The sequence below is a fragment of the Acromyrmex echinatior genome, chromosome 2 (assembly GCF_024713525.1).
Source record: "Acromyrmex echinatior isolate Ae372 chromosome 2, ASM2471352v2, whole genome shotgun sequence".
NCBI classification, from domain to species: Eukaryota; Metazoa; Arthropoda; class Insecta; order Hymenoptera; family Formicidae; genus Acromyrmex; species Acromyrmex echinatior.
The window spans coordinates 13,679,478-13,698,363 of record NC_141853.1 but is presented as its reverse complement, the minus strand read 5'-3'; the positions used below and the strand labels follow the sequence as shown (position 1 = coordinate 13,698,363).

The 18,886-nt window shown below is 40.3% G+C and overlaps 3 protein-coding genes across 11 annotated transcripts in view; 2 read left to right on the top strand and 1 right to left on the bottom strand.

Moving 5' to 3' along the window:
- The window catches only part of LOC105151827 (uncharacterized), a 67,222-nt gene extending 60,425 nt beyond the window's left edge, over positions 1 to 6,797 (top strand). For 3 of the 5 annotated variants that reach the window (XR_015544022.1, XR_015544021.1, XM_087402498.1), the window contains exons 2-3: positions 5,424 to 5,530; positions 5,717 to 6,797. Coding sequence is in view for 3 of the 5 variants with exons in the window: in XM_087402498.1 (XP_087258624.1) it covers positions 5,424 to 5,530; positions 5,717 to 5,739 (130 nt within the window). In the remaining 2 variants the exon portion in view is untranslated. The remainder of the gene's footprint in view (positions 1 to 5,423; positions 5,531 to 5,716) is intronic. The other 2 variants (XM_087402497.1, XM_011065759.2) reach the window with 1 other exon arrangement.
- On the bottom strand, positions 6,511 to 9,675 carry LOC147910521 (uncharacterized). 2 transcript variants are annotated; one of them, XM_087402496.1, is made up of 2 exons: positions 8,296 to 9,675; positions 6,511 to 7,308 (listed from the first exon to the last, which is right to left on the bottom strand). In XM_087402496.1, the coding sequence occupies exon 1, from the start codon at positions 9,673 to 9,675 to the stop codon at positions 8,911 to 8,913; it is 765 nt and encodes a 254-aa protein (XP_087258622.1). In that variant the 3' UTR covers positions 6,511 to 7,308; positions 8,296 to 8,910. The 2 variants fall into 2 exon arrangements, with proteins under 2 accessions (XP_087258622.1, XP_087258621.1); XM_087402495.1 differs by lacking the exon at positions 6,511 to 7,308 and adding an exon at positions 8,011 to 8,163 and having other exon boundaries at positions 8,248 to 9,675.
- Positions 9,301 to 17,358, top strand: LOC105151831 (uncharacterized). Of its 4 annotated transcripts, none has more exons than XR_015544019.1 (4): positions 9,301 to 12,483; positions 14,927 to 16,336; positions 16,521 to 17,009; positions 17,272 to 17,358. XR_015544019.1 is itself a non-coding variant. In XM_087402480.1 (4 exons), the coding sequence occupies exons 2-4, from the start codon at positions 12,324 to 12,326 to the stop codon at positions 16,946 to 16,948; spliced, it is 1,998 nt and encodes a 665-aa protein (XP_087258606.1). In that variant the 5' UTR covers positions 9,302 to 11,387; positions 11,698 to 12,323; the 3' UTR covers positions 16,949 to 17,358. The 4 variants fall into 4 exon arrangements, 2 of the variants coding, with proteins under 2 accessions (XP_087258607.1, XP_087258606.1); XR_015544018.1 differs by having other exon boundaries at positions 9,302 to 12,483; positions 16,521 to 17,005; XM_087402480.1 differs by having other exon boundaries at positions 9,302 to 11,387; positions 11,698 to 12,483; positions 16,521 to 17,358.
- The last annotated feature ends 1,528 nt before the right edge of the window (positions 17,359 to 18,886 follow it).

Here is an 18,886-nt window from a genome sequence, read left to right as displayed (position 1 = left end):
CGCCCTTTTCCAATTACGCTTACCCCTTTCGGGGTTATTGAATAGACGTATAATAAGGGGCTTATGTATTATGTATCGAAATTTCATATCGTCGTCTTGTGTACGCCATTAATTTTCATTCTGACCCTTCGCGATTACTTATCCGTTTTAAATCAATCTCATATCGTCGGGTGATGCAATATTATACTGTAGTTACGAAATCTCTCAACTATTTCTGAATTTGATAAAGTATTAAAAAAATGATATAATATAAATATATATTGATTCTAATGTAAAAGAGGTAATTCCTATTTTTTGGACAATAAATTCTTTCTAGTATTTTAAGACGCTCATTAATTGCTTGTCTATTTAATTTGTTACATTTCTATTTCAATTTCAGTTTAGAATTGGATATGTAAATTCACACTGAAATATTAATAATCATTACGTTGTATTTTATAATTAAAACAAATAAGATATTTGTTTTCTTAGTTGTGTAATTGTTAATGTTACATACATTTCCTCGAATCCCTTCGATGTACCGAAACAAAACACAATTCTACGCAAAATCGAATCAGAAATGAATTGAAATCCATGTTTTCAAACCCGATTGTTGTCACGTTGCTGTCGTTTAACTCGCATCCACAGGTAGTTGATTTCGTTGTCTGGATTTCACTGGCTTTGCAGTGTTTAGTTGCGCACCATGCTGCACCAGTCTGCAAGAATAGAGGACCTCGAGTTTTGGCTCGCAACTTGCGTCCGGCGTATTTTATCTCAGAGAATGCTCCACAAACTTTCGCACTGTTGCACAGTCTTATTTTTATACATGACAGCACCTTTTGTAGATAGAAAATTGACGAAATTTTGAAAAGGAAAAGTAAACAAATCGCACGAACCAATCAAGATAATGTCCTCTCCAACTAGAGGGAGATAAAATCCAGTCTTGAAAATTTTCGGAAATAATAATAAAACGTCGAGAAAATGTATGAAATTAAATAATCGACTTTCGATTATTTAATTTAAATATCCACACAGGTCTGCCCTCGACATTTAAGGGTAGTCTGACGTTCAAGGTTTCGGCTGCTGGGTGAACCAAATTTCGTATAACTATGCATAAGATCGATCGTCGTGCTCGTCGTTCTATACATGCTGTACGTACGGACTACCCTGCACGGTTCGCGTGATTTCAATCGCGGAACACTTTGACGTCCCGATGTATCGAGACAAGGATAAAAAAGACCGATGCTTTATGCGGCATGCATAGTTCGGTGATTGACTCCATTCTGTGCTTTTCCGCTTTTCGTATAGACATGCCGTTCTTCGCTCGATGGACAAAGAACAATAAACAGCCGAAAACTCGGGTACACCTTTGGCAATTTCGCGGTGCATTTTCAAGTAAATAAGAGCACGGTGGCAAGAAGTAGCAATGAAGGATACTTAAGCGTCTTAAATGTTTCTTGCGATGACAAACTTATTGAGAAATCTGTTACTTGTGGTTGCAAAGATTATATTCAAATATTGTAATTTTAATATCCTTTATATGGGGAGCATGATAAAAAAAAAGCCTGTTAATTTTTACATTGAATTTTTATAAGCATATGATATGTACCTATGATTTTAATATGCTTGTAATGTGTGCAATTAACTTTTTCATCAACGAGTTTATTGAAACAATGCTGATTGCGTTTATCGGAAAAATAATTCGATGCAATGAAATTAAATCAAATATTAATTTGCCAACAAATTAATTTTTTTCTGAAAAGAACAAAACGTCGAGCGATGGCAATAGTTTCTTGAGTAACAAACGAATGAAAATGCTTGGAAGCGAAGCTTTCGAAGGACAATATTTCCTCTCGCGAGTATTACATTAAATATGACGTCTCCCTTCTGCAAAATCTTGAGAGAACAAATCTTTCGTTTTTCCTTTTTGCTTCATTATGCATTATTTATCTTACTGAGTTTGCCACTGCATTGCGTCATCTCGTAATCTACTTATCTATAAAAGTGGAACGCGGGGTCCTTTCGCATTGTGAAAAGTGCGGCCGTTTGAAGTATTAACTTGTTGTTACTCCTGCTAGGGAAACGCTTTTCGAAGCATACGAGTATACATTTGTATCCTCGAGCAGTAAGTAACGTCCATTGCTAGGGGTCGATACCGCGATAATGTCTGGAATTATCGATCGGCTTGCATTAATGGGCTTCTCCTCGCATCGTGAAAATCAAGGATGACAAGAAGGGGAATTCAGGATACGCGAGACTTTTATGAGCTATAGTAAAAATTTTTTTTCTTCAAAGAATAATGGAAAAAAAAATACTAGAAGGAAAAATACATAATTCATAAAGAATAAATACATGGAGTTACTATTAATATTGATGTAATAAATTTTTAATTAAATATATAGTCGTACACACACTATATAAATATCTTATTGTTAACAATAATTATATTAGGACTCTCAAATTTTAAACAATACAGAAAGATAATAGGCTAATGAGAGTCAGCAACGATAACGATACAATTATTTAGTGAACAATCAATAATCAGATATTGGATTGATATCTTCTTTATTTTGAAAGTTTCGACTCTCTTTGGAGTCCTTCTCAGCAAGAATGACAGAAGTATAATTAGCTCATGTCCATAATGCTTAAGTCACTCGCAAAAGTGACAAAGATGCAGCGTTGTTAATCATCACGAAACATGAAGCATGTCATGAAGCTTTGTTGAACATATTAACTTAAAAAATAGAAATATTAAAATCAAATATAAAGATCTTATTGTTACTACAAACTGATTTTAGCACTTTGGCCATCTATTCTATCTGCAGATTCTTGTTGAGAAAAATTCGTTCGAGAATTCAATACACGCAAGAATTATTCGCACTATTGTCTCCGACAGTTCTAATGAGATAATTCACGTCGTGTTGGACGTGTTGAGGAGTCTTAATGGTAGGGTCGAAAGAGCGTTTCTGTCGCGATATGTTTGTGTCTCATCGTCATCCTATATATGTGACCCACCCTTTCGCGAAAGCGCATGCCAACTGTTATAGGGGTTCTAAAACAATACAAGTATGGGACGCTGACGTATCTGCAGCACTTTATCGCGATGTATACTCGATGGATTTACAATTTATGAACCTACAACGAACGAGAACAGGGATTGAGATTTGGCCTCGTGTGTTACGTGCGTGTGTTTCACAGTGATGTTTTTAAAGTCAACCTAGTACGTACGTACGTACGTTCTAATTTGTACGACTGAGAATGACACAGATCACGCTCGTAATAAAATCGACTTAATGTGGTTTTACCTGAAACGCTATTCTTTTGATCTGTTCTGTGAATGCTACACGTATTAATTATTATACTGATAAAAATACATATTTATAATCGTGCACAAATTAAATTCTCAGTTAATAATACGTTTATTTATATTTAACAATTACTTTATTAAGACGTTAGTAATAAAAATGTATGAGTAAAAAAAATATTACACAAGTTACAAAAATTAAATATTTCAAAACTAAGAATGTTAAAATACTAATGCTAAAAAGTAAAACGTGTGTATACAAAATGATGTAACTTTTGGATTATACTTTTATTTCTGTATTACATTTGATTTAATTTGGAAAATAATATCGTAATTGCGATCTTATAATTACGAAAAAAAAAGAAACGAAAGAGATTTTTCATAATCAAGATTTTTAATTCTTGATCCGTTGAAATTTAGAGCTGAGGAGTTTTTATACGTACGAATTTTGCATTTCTGGCAACGCCGCTTCGATTCTTCCCTCTTTCAAGCACCCTTCCGCAGTTCTAGGGTGAATCATCCCCCTGTCCTCGAGCTCCGACGATAATGCGAGTCCCCGCGCACTTTGTACCGTCGAAGGAGGTCAGGTCTTTGTGTCGGATGATATAAATTTATGCGTAAGGAGAAGAGGGCCGGACCGTGAGATATAGCGGTAACGGAGGAAAATGTCATGGCAGAGAGATAAGCGATCGGATGGATTTAGAAGAACAAGTAGGGAAACATGCAAAATGCTGGAGTTTATGGCATGGAGATATATACATGTGGGAGTTTTATATTATTGCGACTATTTTTTTTTTCATTTTTTTTTAAGATACAAATTGTCTATGTCGCAAGTGGTGCAAATCACATTTTTTAAGTGCGGGATATTGATTGGGAGATACACATATAAGCAATCTGTACAGTATATAAGATTCATTTTAAACAAATTCTATAATATAATATTTCAATGTATACATGTCTAAAGATCTTATTTAAACTATGAGCTTTTTTGTTCGTACTAGAGGTCTTCCAATTTCCATTTGGATTATATACAATATGTATACATATATATATATACACACATACACATATATGTGTATATACTTGAATTTATTGCTACCCAAAATTTGTTGTTTATGCCTCACTCGAAGTACGGCTCATGCATACTCGAGGATGCAGGAAATAGGAGAATATTGGAGAATATAGATGTAGGAGCACTCATATGTGGATGTAAATTGGAAAATCGTTCGCGTGTATTTCCAAGTGTCGTAATTTAAAATAGCTGACGTAGACATCAAGGACTTTTAAAGACTCGTTTGTCTTGCATGGATTTGCGAATATTGATTTTGTATATACGACTTCCAAACAAGTTCAATTTAGTTCATTTCCGCTAATTTGTCGAAGAATGTATTTCTTTATACATTTTCTTATCGTTTTCTTCCGAGCAATTTCCCGCCATGAAACGCTAAATTTTGCTTCCGCGGCACTTTAACGAATATTTTAGGAACAGCAGAATTATTAACTCTGAGCGAATTTAATTCTTAATGCCATTAATTCGCCATAATGTCTCTAACGGCTTGCCGTTGTAATTCGCGAACAAGCTACGTAATCGTGGCCGAATTTTATAGGGCGGAAGGATACTTCGATATCTTTTCTCATTTAGCGTAAATGGCGGCTACGCGAATAATTACATTGTGAATTTTCATTCTGAAGAATTTCACTTTAAGCTCAGATTACTTTAAAGTTTTAAAAACCTGAATTTTTCTTCTTATAAAATTTCTTTATCACACAGTCTGAAATGACACGAATAATTTTTTTATTTTTTTTCATAACATTTTATATTTATAATAAGGTTATTAATTATGAGACACATCAACTTGCATAAAACAAGTGTTCCATTTTTTTTCCAGATTTTAAATAAAAAAAAAGCGCACAAGACAATTTTCTTTTTCTTTCTATTCATTTACGTTAGAATAAGATCTTTTTCGAATATATGAAGATGCATTAAAGTAAAAGATTAATTTGAGGCAGCCGGTTCCTGATCTTCCGGTCGTAGTCATTGTACCCGTATTATCGTGTTTTAAACGAAGTTTTAAATTTTACGGCTCAACTTTAAAGTCTCAAGTTTCACAGCGAGCCCATTATCTAACGTAATTTACAGTTCCAGAGTAAATCATCTCCATGATATGGCGCTACTTAGGACAGCGCCTCTTTGGAGAAAAAGCGATGAGTACAAAAGGAACGAGAATACGGAAAAGGAATGGAATTGTAAGTTCCACGAATGGATGTTATGTGTTATTAACGTCATCTATTATTCATTCGTTAATCGTTACTCCTATAACAGTTATATATTCATACATGTTACTAGTTTAGATCGTTAGAAAGTAGAAGAGTCTGCGTTGAATATACAATTACATAATTTAATAATATCGGATATAATAATTTTTTTTTTAGATTGGTACATTCAGTTCAATTAAAACTCATTTAGATACATCAAAGTAACGGACCAAGTTAATAATTATAATACGTTACGCAGACGAAATAGATCGTTACTACTGGGAAGAGTATTTTTAATCTAAGATTTCTAAAACTTTCAAAATAAAATCTATCATTAAGTGAATAATAAATTCTGCATCATTAATAAAGCACCGTTATTTTTTCTTTTCGTTTTATTTCAATGGATATAAATTAAGTGATCGAAAGAGAGGGATCTTGGAAAGAAAAGCAACATGGTCTCTTCGCGGGGATGAAATCCATACCACCCACATGCTATGACGTGTTCGACTTTTACCCTTTGCGCCTCTCGGTGTTTCCAGAGATAACACTCACACAGATGCGAAACATTCAGCACGAACCAACTCGCGCGCATGCGAGACGACGTAATATATATTTATGTACGCGTCATTTCACTATATGGAACGACGGTCCGAAATTGCCCCTTGCTTAATGGAACTACCCTTAACAAAATGGCGACCACTCGAGCGAAATTCGGATGTATGATATCTACACTAGATGCCGCAAATACCTTTAATACACAAAGATCATAATGATCTTTCGCGTACTCGCGTACTCTAAATATTTGTCACAGGAAAACTCAACATCTTCATCTAGAAGAACATCACAAAGCGGCTGTAAGCTCGATAAAATAAAAGATAAATAATAGATCTCATGTAATTGATTAAGAAGTAATTTTAGATAATTTGAACATGAATTTAATGTTTGTTGTGAATTTAAAGATAACTTATAAATTTTTGGTTTCATTCATTGTTTATATTTACGTATATTACGTACATAAATTGTAAAGTTATACTGGAAAGAGAGACGTTATTAGCGCTGTTTATGTCATTCTATTCCTTGTTTTACATCGAATAAACGATGAAAATAGAATGACAAATAACAATAATAGCGTCTCTCCGTGCGCATCCGATGTTAATAATAAATATAAAACTATTACACATCCTACAATTATAAACTCGACGCAATTTCGTCTTACTCATATTTTATAATTGAAAAAAAATATATCGTAAATTATTAATTGTGCTTGTTTTTATTGGAAACTTACGAAAATTTTAAAGAGTCGGCGAATTTTCGGAGAAGAACCGTTTCCAATAATTTTCAATTGTGCGGTGCCTCATCCGAGACGGACGGACGTGCGGCTGGACTCGGGACTGGCTGGCCGTTTCGTTATTATTCGTTTCGCTCGTTCTCCATTCGACTCGAGCACATCGCTTCGCCGACCATCACCCGTTGCTCGGCAACCTCTGACTCGCGACGTGTCGTTATATGATGGCGACGGGGGTGGATAACCGGTGCGGCTGTTCAGTCGGCTGTTCTCTCTCTCTCTCTTTTATTTTCTCTCTCCTTCCCTCCTCCTCTTTCTGTCTCTCTCTTTTTGCCTCCACTGTTCACCGAGGCTGTAGAGTGGCACTCGTTGACCAAACGGTCATTACGACAAATGTTAGTTATATCTTGACGACGCCATCAGATACTCCGCAAACTAGCATGAATCGGAGGGGGTATATATGGAGTGTACCACCATAACCACCCTTGAACGAATATATAGCGTTGTTGGCACCTATCCATGTAAGCTGTAGCTACAGGATTATGCTCGTATGCGTTTGACGTAACTTTTGGTTGAGAATACATATATAATCGATAACCAGACAATATAAGAAAAAGATAGATGCATACTGTATAATAAATAACAACTCATTGAAATAACTTGAATCGAAAGTGGCTCGCACAGATTAATCTTACAATAATTCATTTATATTAGGATATATTTGGATACTCTTCGAACGTTATTCAAATATGCTAATTTTTTTATTTACAAATTTGTTCGATAAAAAAGCGAACGATACAATTTTAGAAATCGGTGAGATAGCTCTTCTCATTATGATGATGAATTTTCCAATTGGGTTAATGACGCGAGAAATTTACCGTATGGCTTCATTCTAAGTGACCGTCTGGTTATTATCGCTCTATATATGTTTCTTAAAGTTTACGTAAGATGGAACGAAGATCATAGATTAAGATAGAACTTGTCAAGGATCATATATCTGAACCCATTAATTACTACGGCACTATCATAATCTCTCGCACGATCTTGCATTCCGAGATGATTAGTAAAGTCCCCGTAAATTTTGCAGAGAACACGTCGCGAATCTATTTACATCATCGCAATGGCACGAATGTGCATGTAAAAACGATAAAAAAATTAAGAATCAAGATTGAAAAAAGCAACCAAATTTAATGAAAAATATGAGAAAGAAAAAGTTTATTATTAAAATTATACAGGGCAACAGGACGTTGCGGAAAAAGAATTATCTTCCGCAACACACTTGTAGATTTATAATATTTTATTACCATTTTACTCGTAATAAATAATCGGTAGGTATTTACTGTAATGTAAGTAAAAGAATTACAATTAATAAGGCCACAGCCAGCGAGAAAACGTACAATTAATATCTCTCGTAGAAACGTACGCATAGTTAATTTCGTTTATGTTACGACTCGATATTGTTCCTAGCTACCTCGAGAAAGTTAGAACGGTGTACCGCAGACAACAACATCTGAGAAAATAATCCGAATTAATTCCATCGGAGCTACACATCTCGAGCCAACTTGTAGCGTTAATTCCAGGAGTCTCATGGAAAGAGAATGGATACAGCCATACGCAATAAATAAATCCAATAAAAGACACGCGAGGCAGAATGAAATAAAAGAAAACGCGAACCGGCCAAGCTAACCGGAGACAGAGAGGAGACACCGACAAACGAAGGCAGAGACAGAACTCGAAGCGCAGAATAGTGCGAGGGTGAAAAGAGAGACGTGGACGGGGAGGAACGTCACGGGAGCGAGATGCAACGATGGTGGAAGGGGATGGCGCGCGCTATCGCGAACCCCGCCGACGAACGCGGCAGGATGCCGAGGTCGACGGTATCGATTGGCGTCGGCGTTTCCTCGTCAGTATCTAGCGGCCGGTCCGCTCTCTCTCTCTCTTTCCCTCTCTCCCCCCCTTCTTCTCTTTCTCTCATCCTCCTCTTTCTTTTCCTCTTTTAGCCGCGGGAGGGTTGGTTTTGCCCGTACTACCCCTCTTGTCCCTTCTCTCCATCTCACTTCGTCACTCGCTCTTCCACCCTTCCTCTTTAGCCACCCACCGCGGTAACAGGTGTTGGTCTGGCCCCGAACTCGTACAAAATCGATGGCGAGAGCCAGATCGGCGTCGGAAGGGGTTTCCCCGCCGATCCTCCACCCCCTCGGCCGTCATCCCTCTGCCGGCCTTCCCCCTTGGCAACCTTCGCCATCCCCTCGATTAAGGAAGAGGAGAGGGTGGCGCGTAAGAACAGGGGGAGCGAGAACGAGAGGAGCGGGAGAACGCGCCGCAGCCGACGAAGAGAAGCGACGAGAAGGGGGTTGGAAACGCGAGTTACGCAGTTGGGGAGGGAGAGGGAGAGGGAGAGAAAGCTGCACACAAGCGCGGCGGCGAGGACGCAGGCGCCCGGGACGCGGGGCGACACTCGTCGGCGACGCTGCATTGGCAGTTGCACCCCAGCCACACCCGGTACGAGCCATGTAGTCGGGCTACCCTCCACCGCGATACACGGCGGACAATTGTTGCTTCTGCGCCTACAGGTGGTACATCTTCGTCTTCGATCTTCGCGGAGCTCGTCGGTACTCGCGTCCGCCGTCGCCGGGTGCCCGGGGATACCGTCGTCGTCCTCATTATCGTCATCTTCGTCGTCGTTTTCACCGTTGTCCTCATCTTCGTCGTCGTCGTCGTCGTCGTCGTCGTTGTCGCCTTCGTTCTCATCGTTTCTGTTCCACGTCACCACCACCGCCGCCGCCGCCGCCGCCGCCGCCGCCGTCGTCGTCGTCGTCGTCGTCGTCGTTGTCATTGTCGTCGTGACCATCGAGGTGCTCGTTGTCGTGGTTACGCCTCGTGTATATCCGTCCGCTGTGCGAGACTACCGGTAGTCCGCGTATCCGCCGAACGAACTATCATAGACACGTTACGTCGGTGCCTGTCGGGACAAGGGATCCTGGACAAGGCTTTCGATCCAAGGAAACGTCGAAAAGGAGAGAATCATCGGTGACGCAAGCGGTGTCCGCAGTGAAACCAGGGGGAAGTACCGTAGCTTCGGGCGCGCTCGTCAGCCAACTCGCTTTCGACTGCGACTGTGTGTACACTGTACCGTGTATAGGTAGCGGGAGCGCGAGAACGAGGGTTGCAAGGGGGTGCGCGCGGGATTTCCGGGGTCGCGGAGAGGACTAGAGGGAGCTATCGACCACACACGTAAGGCGGCGGCGGTAGCGCTCGCACACACCGGCGCACACGGATACACAACATCGCGGACCTGTTGTCCAACTTGTTGCTCGTCCCTGCGAAGGCACACCCGCCCATCTCCGGAGTCGAAGGAGAGGTTGTTTTCGAAAAAGGAACTAGTGCCAGTTACGAAGAATCCAACAATCGCATATTGGAACTTGGAACGCCGCGCTCCAACGATCGAGCTCCGACTACTCCCAGAAACGCGGACGAAGAAGGTGAGGATGGAAATACGGTCAGAGTGAGAAACTCCGAAACTCCGAAGCTCCGAAGAGAGAACGTTCCGACACGAAGAATTCGAAATTGGGTTTCAAGCGAGAAAGGAAAGAGGAAATGTCGTAAAGACGATTGATACTATATATTCCCAGATTGCATTGCGATAAGAATTTCTACCGCCCAAATATATAATTTTGAACGAGCTTAATACAGTGTACTACGTTTGATCGGGATATATATTAGATTGTGAACAAATTTCGATTCATCTTACGAGACTTCCGCTCTTTATGAATTAATAAGAGAACATTGAAGAAGACCAGAAAGCTCCACTCTCATCTTCAGAGAGTACAATCCGTACTTTCCTACAATCTGAAGGAAACTTTAATGACGTGCGCTGGCTAATTCAGAGGACCAACTCCTTATAGAAATTCAACTATTCGTATCAAAGCTCACAAAGTTGTTTACAAAGTTGTAAACATCAGAGCGTCGGTTCGAGCTTCGTCGGGTAGCATTCGCATTTGACGAAAACGAACGGAGCGGTTGCCAATAAAGTAGCGGACAATCACATCTCTCGATTTCGATAATCAAACGAGATTTTCCCTCATCCTGAAGAAAACTCGCGTACATTGTTCACAGTCAATTTGCAGAGAAGACAGAGTTCCAGATTGTGTTGCGATGAGGATATTATTATCGGGACGTCCCGGGGCAACGACGTCATCGGGAATCGGCGTGACGAGATACCATCTGGAACAGCCGGGCGAATGAAGAGTTCGCGAGTGAATCTCGCGGAACCAGAGCGACGGAAGCCCCGACGTGGATTCGCGCATTCCCGGCGACGCATGTATTGCCGGAGGCAGTGCAGGATAACGAACCTACGGCGGTGAAGCGGAGGAAGAGAAAAAGGGAGAGAACGGAAGAGAGAAGAGGAGGGAAGAGAGTTTAGCTAGATGGGTAAAACGCGCACGTAGACGTATGCGTGCGTTTTGCGAAACGACGAGATACTAGGCGGGCATGAGACCGACGCCGTAAAGCATGTAAATCTTCCACCCGTGAATATACAACGAAAGCAATACTACAAACAAGGTAATCTCGAGGAACAAAGCAAAGGCAAGCCGCACACGCTTTCCGCCACCCTCCCATAATCTCGCACTTAATCACCGCCCTCTGATCGCGCTTTGGAATCATCAAAGAACTGATACCGCGTATTATTCTCCCGCTCGGACTCGATCGCCACGATCGAGAGCTCCTCCCGCAGCTCCTCGCTTCACTTAAGAGATATTTTAATATGAATGTATACACGCGCATATAGACACCACGATCGTACGCGCTCACTCTCATCCCTGTATATAGTTATACAAAAAAAAAATATATATATATATACATTTATACGCAGAGTCCTATTGAATAATCGTGCAACGACGTCTAGAATTAAATCAAGCGATATCGCCAAGATAGCCATCTCGAGCGGAGCGTTTCATCTTTCCTAAGAAGAGAATCGTTTTCGCTCATCTTTGCTACTGAAAGGAATTTTGAATAGAAGGAACTTTAATTGGGACAGTCTGCCGTTGATTAGATCGATACGAAACGACCATGTCGTGTCTCAGGATATCTTAGAGAAAGTGTAAAGAGTGGGATGAACAGCTGAAGCTTCGATTGAGAGATCGTGCCTGGTAAAATCTCCGCGTTAATGAATTAAGAAAGATAAACTTGACATTTTCGTGAAAACGGGAACGAGCGGCAGAACGGTTAATGGTATATCGAACGATATATATATATATATATATATCGTAGTGTATCGTTTGCCGCGATTTTTGCAAAGGAGATTGTGCGATACAGGCGATCAATATACGCGGTACTTCTTGATCGTGCCGCGGGTACGCACTCGCAATAAAGTACGCCGTCACACCGAAGGATCGAGGAAGGCTCAAGAGGGTTGTTTACCCTAACACGGTTGTTTGGTGATCTTAGAGCGATATTTCGATATTAATCCTGGTGGGAAGAGAGCAACGATCAGCCAAGATGCCGCGGTGCTATATGGTAAAGAAGGCCTTGTGCAACAAGTACATAACCAGCGTTGCCAGAGGATTCGAGAGCTGGGGCCGCGGAAGGAGCACGCCATCGCCAACCACCATACCCATCTCGCCCGTACAGAAGTGCATTGCACCCCCTGTTGCACAAGGTATGCCAACTTTGCATATTTTACCGGAAATCTGTGATCGTTATAATCATTACTCTTACAAGTTAATCGGGTGGTCGATCTATCCACACACACACACACACACACACACGCAGCGCCAAAGTAACTTTCCCCCTTCGGTGTCTCTACATCGTTTTTACGTACTTACACCACACTAGATATTGTGAAGAACGAACGTATCGTAATAAATTTTTTTTTTTATTTTATCGAAACGCCAGATATTAAGGAGTAGAATCGAGCAACAAGCAAATGAATTGTTATAAATAAAAAAGTTACAGCAAAATAACCAGGATATGTCACCCTTAGAATGACATCGAGGGTTAAACTTACAATTGATACAATCAAAATGAGCTCAATATTACATTATGATAAACAATATAAGGAAATATAATACGTATATGTATATACAAGCTATATAAAATCGTATATAAAATAGACAACAAAATATGTGATATCTTTTCAAGTTATTAAAACGTAATAGCTACTTTTTTTATTCTTTCGTAATTGCGTCAGCGCTTTAGCGTCACTTTAGCGATATTCACTTCGGCGCAAGTCCGATACGCGTTTATATCAAATTATCAAATGATAATAGCACACGCTGCTGCGCACCGCGTAATTCCCAATAATACGTTACCTGGTCGCAACAAAACGACCTTAATTGTCGGAATTCTCCGTGGCGTTGCTACTTGTACGACGTATCCGCTTCTCGTGTGAACGGCGAAAACGGTATGCGAAACTTGTCGAGATAGTAAATGCAGTTACAAAGGCGGTGCAGTGGCATTCGGAATTATCGTAATGACGATGCACGTTTATAGTATTTCGTCAGCACGAAGAAGCGAGAGTTTCAAACGTTCGCGCAATGAACGTTTATAATAATTGACCGAAATCATTTTGCGTCTAAAAAATAACAAGTTCTTTATCACAATTTATTGGACATTTATTTGATGATATAGTAATTATTAAAATTAATCAAAATAGTTGTCTTTGGTATTATTAAAAATAATATATGAATATATTTTTGGAATAAGATATCCAAATTGAATATTCTCAAATCAATTTTTGGAATGCATAATTATGAAGTTAATAATTATATAATTAAAAATTCAATAATAATCAGAAGGAAAATGGGCAAATGAGAGTCAATTAGTGAAACACAAAATTAAGTCTAATTGTACTTAAAAATACACAAAATTTCAAACATTTTGGCTCATTTTTCGAATCATTTTCAACGACAATGTCGTATTCTGCAATATTATATATTTTATTGTCCCATTGTTTCCCATTTGAAATTTTATGTATTTTTAATGGACTTAATTTGACGTCTCATTAACTGCACTTTTATTTGTTCATTTTTCTTTTAATTTTTTAATATCATTTGATTTTTTAATATTAATGAGTCCTTACACATTAATATACTATTTAAAAAATATTATTTTCTCTTTTCTTTATTTCTATTTGTTTTTAATTATTTGTAGAAAGAAAAATGACAAACGTGCAAAGACTTAATTTAATAATTTTCTATTTTATATATAATATACAAAATGTAAACGCTGTATAAAATTTTTAATAATTTATATCTTAATAAATATCTCATATATGAACGTAATAAAAACGTATTTTCGCAGTTGTGCAACTTGCAATAAAAATTTTACATATATCTTTGAAGTTGATATAACTTTTTTATACTATACAAATGCAAATAACACAGTACGAAAAGCAGGACATTTACATTCGCATAATATTCATACCTGTCGATCTTTTCGCGAACAGCAAAACTCTCTTCGTGATCACAGTTCAAACAAAAATTCATTCTGCTCACGAAACATATAAAAACAACAATGTAGAAATATTAAAGTAAATCCGTCTAGTGACGTAAGAGAAATCGGTCGTTTTTAAACGAAACGTGCATATTTACAACCGAGTTATCGTGAAATTTTATATTCGCTTAACCCAGGAAACCTTCTTGATTCTTTACTTCCCTCCCTTTTGACCTCGTTCCTAACATATTTGCCGTCATAATCCCACTATTCCTATCTTCGCAATCCGTACTGTGCAATCCACGTCTTTCTCCCACCCTCCTATCATTCATTTATCGCTACACTTTTTTCTTACCATCATCAGTTCGATACTTTTTGCTATCACGCCGGAAACGAGAAACGAACACTATTTTTTGGTATGCTATTTAAAAACCTATACGACGCCATTAAATTTCGATAAAAAAATATTAAATGTAAGCAAAGAAATAAGTTTATACGTTGCTTTTGTAACATATAAGGCAGTAAAGATATTTTGCAATAATCTGAATTATATGTAGCAAATTTAAATATACAATTTATATATACATTTTTTTCCATTCTGTCATGAGGCGCGATCTGATTGGATTTATTAGTTGTACACGAATAAAGCTTAATATTTATAATCTTAGAATGTTCCAACACGCATTCAAAAGACACAACGGCCGCTATGATTTCCGCCATGGCTGATGCAGACCCCTCGAAGGAACAACCGAGCAATGCAGACACAACTGTCGCAACAGCGGTACCATCATCCGTCATCATGATGAATCCCGCGATGGACCACTCGATGACGATGCGAATGGAAACCGTCGTGATCGCGTGCACGACAACGGCGTCTCTAACGACTCTATCACCAACAGAAACAATCGTCTCAACCGTCAAGGAAACTACAACGACGACGGTGACGTCTTTACCTCCGTCGAGCGTGCGAACGACTCCCGAGAGACGCGACGAGACTACGACGTCTATCGCGACGCTACACCATTCGCCATCCACCGAAAAACCATCTCCGCCGTCCAGCACGTCAACGTCCTATCATCTACAAGATACTCCGGAGCATTCGAGAACACACGATAGGATACAATCGGTTATCACATCCTGTGACATGTCCATGTCCGGTCAAGTGTCATCCATGTTTAAAGATCGCTCCGCGGCGGAAACGGAGGCGGCGCACGATCTTCTAGAACTCTCCCGATCTCTACCTCCCTTGCCACCACCGAGTGTGGCGATCGGTCCTCAAAGCGTGATCGAGGCGCCGGCGAGCGACGTCCAAGAGATGACGGTCTACCAATCGGCTGAGCAACCAATCTATCAGGTGAACACGATCGAGCTGACCAGCTCAAACATCTACAGCCATCATCAGCAACAGTCACAGCCCACAACTACCGGTATCATTTATGAGTCCGCCATCGTGCCACCCTCGGGCAGTGTTTTCATACCTTTGGCACCAGTACAAGAGATCCTGCTGACATATAGTACATCCACCATACCGTGCACACCAATTATCGCTCAACAGCCGCAGCTTCAGCTGCCGCAACAGCAGCAGCAGCAGCAGCAGCAGCAGCAGCAGCAGCAACAGCAGCAACAGCAGCAGCAGCAGCAGCAGCAGCAGCAGCAGCAGCAGCAGCAGCAGCAGCAGCAGCAGCAGCAGCGGCAGCAGCAGCAGCAGCAGCAGCAGCAGCAGCAACAACAGCAGCAACAGGAACAGCAGCAGGAACAGCAGCAACAGCAGCAACAGTCATTGCTACAGCAGCAACAGATTGAAACGACGCCGCCATTAACGCCGCCAACCTCCGAATGCAGCAGCGACATTGAGAATAGTAATCCAAACTCACAACCGACGCAGAAGGACAAGGAGGTGCAGACTAATACGGAGCCCAATGAGATAAAACCAGCGACTTACACATATGACACGTTGCTTGTTTCGGACGGCAGATCGAAGCATAAGAAAGCATCCGCCGCACAGAAGAGTCAGGACGCCGAACCGATCGAAGCTCCCGAGACCTCGAAAACCGGTCGTTACGTGTGTTGTGAATGCGGTAAGTAGCGTTAATTCACTTAACTCTAATATTACACCTTATCTCAATAAATTTATAGATTAATAAATTTATTAAAAATTTGAATTGATAGATATATCATCTCGATGATAAACGCTTTTGCGATATTACACGAGTCACTAGCCTCGATCCTTCGTTAATTCGCGCATTTTCCTTTCCTTTCCAGGCAAACAGTATGCGACCTCGTCGAATCTGTCCCGGCACAAGCAGACGCATCGCAGCATCGACTCTCATTCGGCCAAAAAGTGCATCCATTGTGGCAAGGCGTACGTCAGCATGCCCGCTCTGGCGATGCACGTGCTCACGCATAAGCTGACGCATAGTTGCGGCGTCTGCGGCAAGATGTTCTCGCGACCTTGGCTACTGCAGGGTCACTTGCGCAGCCATACTGGCGAGAAACCGTACGGATGCGCTCACTGCGGCAAGGCGTTCGCCGATCGCTCGAATCTAAGGGCGCACATGCAGACGCATTCGGCGGATAAGAATTACGAATGCTCCAAGTGCCACAAGTCGTTTGCCCTTAAGTCGTACTTGAACAAACACCTGGAGTCGGCGTGCCAGCGCGAGAGCGACGATCCCGACACACCGCCATAAGTAGCCAGGACCAGGATGCCGATGTATAGTGGCGCCGCGATTAACGGCAATGATCAAGTAGGTACGATCTGCGATTCGAGTTCCCCTTTCTTTTCGAATATTGACGAAGAACGATTTCTATTTATCGTTTTCACTTACATCGGACATGATCGCTTCGCTTTATCACACAATCTGCGACACGGTCTGATATTGTACAATAGCGCGAGGGTGTTCAAACCTGCTGACATATCACCCACGATCGATCATGGCTATTCTCACATTTAGACCTAACAACGCGCCCGAATAAAGCGCGTCGTGCTAACCGATCAATCCGCAATTTGCAGCCGGTCGTGCACAGTCGACGTAAACGGAAGATTGCAGTGGCATCATCACGTAGACTGGTAGAAAATACAAAAAAAAAAAAACAAAAATAGTTTGCTGGGTAGACAGTACTTTTTGTCATGGACCAAGAGGGGAAAAAAAAGGATGGAAGACAAACGAACGCACGGGAAGCCGCTGCTGGCCTCTCATCGCCATGCGGATGCGATTAGTTTCGATTATTTTACACGAATTCAAGTCGGTCGGGTTTATCGTTGCGCTCGATTGCGGCAGCGAGCAAGTCCTCACGTTTCCTTTGTCTCCGCTGCGATGCCTGTAAAGCTAAAAAAAAAAAAATCGTGCTTGCAAACTTCAAAGTCGGGTTTAACGTCAATTTTCGGATATTCCGTGGACACAACGTAACTTACCCTTAACGAAATAATTTACAGGAGACATTAGGGAGTTTTTGCAATATCGTGTATTCGGGTACGGTAAACGTTAAAGTCAATGATGTTATTCATTGCAAAAATTTCCTTTTGTTTTGAAAAGGTTTTTGGGACCGCTGAGTTCGATTCTGGCCTTACAATTTAAAAATTCAAAGTGATGAATCTAATACAGCGGATTTGAATTAAAAAAAAGTAATTATGAAAATTAAATTATTTCAACTAAGAGGCTTTTAGAATCACTGATATTTCGAAAATAATCCGCAAATCGTTAAAATTCAAAAGATAATAATCTTTAATGTGTGTGAGAAGAAAGAACACGTATAAGATTTTGCTCGAAATTGCAAAATGAGTTAATGACTTACTATCGTTGTCGAGAGGAGCCTCGGCTCTTTTGTGCATCATAGACGACGATCAGACATCGAATCACCGGTAACATCCAATTTCAACGGTATCTCTCGGTAAGCGCAAAGTGATTCGATTTACTCGTCCGCTTAAACGTCGCGGATAGGCGGATGGGTGAAAATCTCGACTGCGCGGGAACGAGGATGAGAAGGTAATTGACATATCGGCGTCTCTAGATCTCTCACGCTCGTCTCTTCCTCTCTCGCGGGAAGAGAAGTTTCTCTGAATATTTCATCGTGCCGCTTCTTTTGGTTCCGAGCACACATTCAGGCTATTCTTAAAGGTCGTTTTTCCCCGATTTTTCTCTCCTTGACGTTAAGAGAAGAGGAGAGTTCGCGAATTGTCACGCGGATGTCTGATGAATATCGTTGCCGATGAATATCCGACAAGTAACGAGAATTGAAAAGCTAAATAAAGGTGGTACCTTAAAAGATGGTAAATTAAAAACACTCGATGATATATTAAAAGTTCACGTACAGAAAAATTTGAAGAAAGATCAATTTCGTTACAAATTTTTTACATGTAAAAATAATTATGTAAATGCAAAATGAAAGGAGATTTGGAATTTGACACTATTTTTCGAGAAAATTTTTAAAGAAATAATCGCCATCAGTCATACTCAGTTACTCTAATTTGTGCTGTATATTGCATTATCGATTCAACAATAAATCCACATGGTGTATATATTTATAGAATTTGAAATTTTATTGGAAATTCTATTATTGTGTTCGAGAAGTGCGCTATTAACGCTTTGTGTCATTTCATCTTTACCATTCATTAGACGTAAAACAAG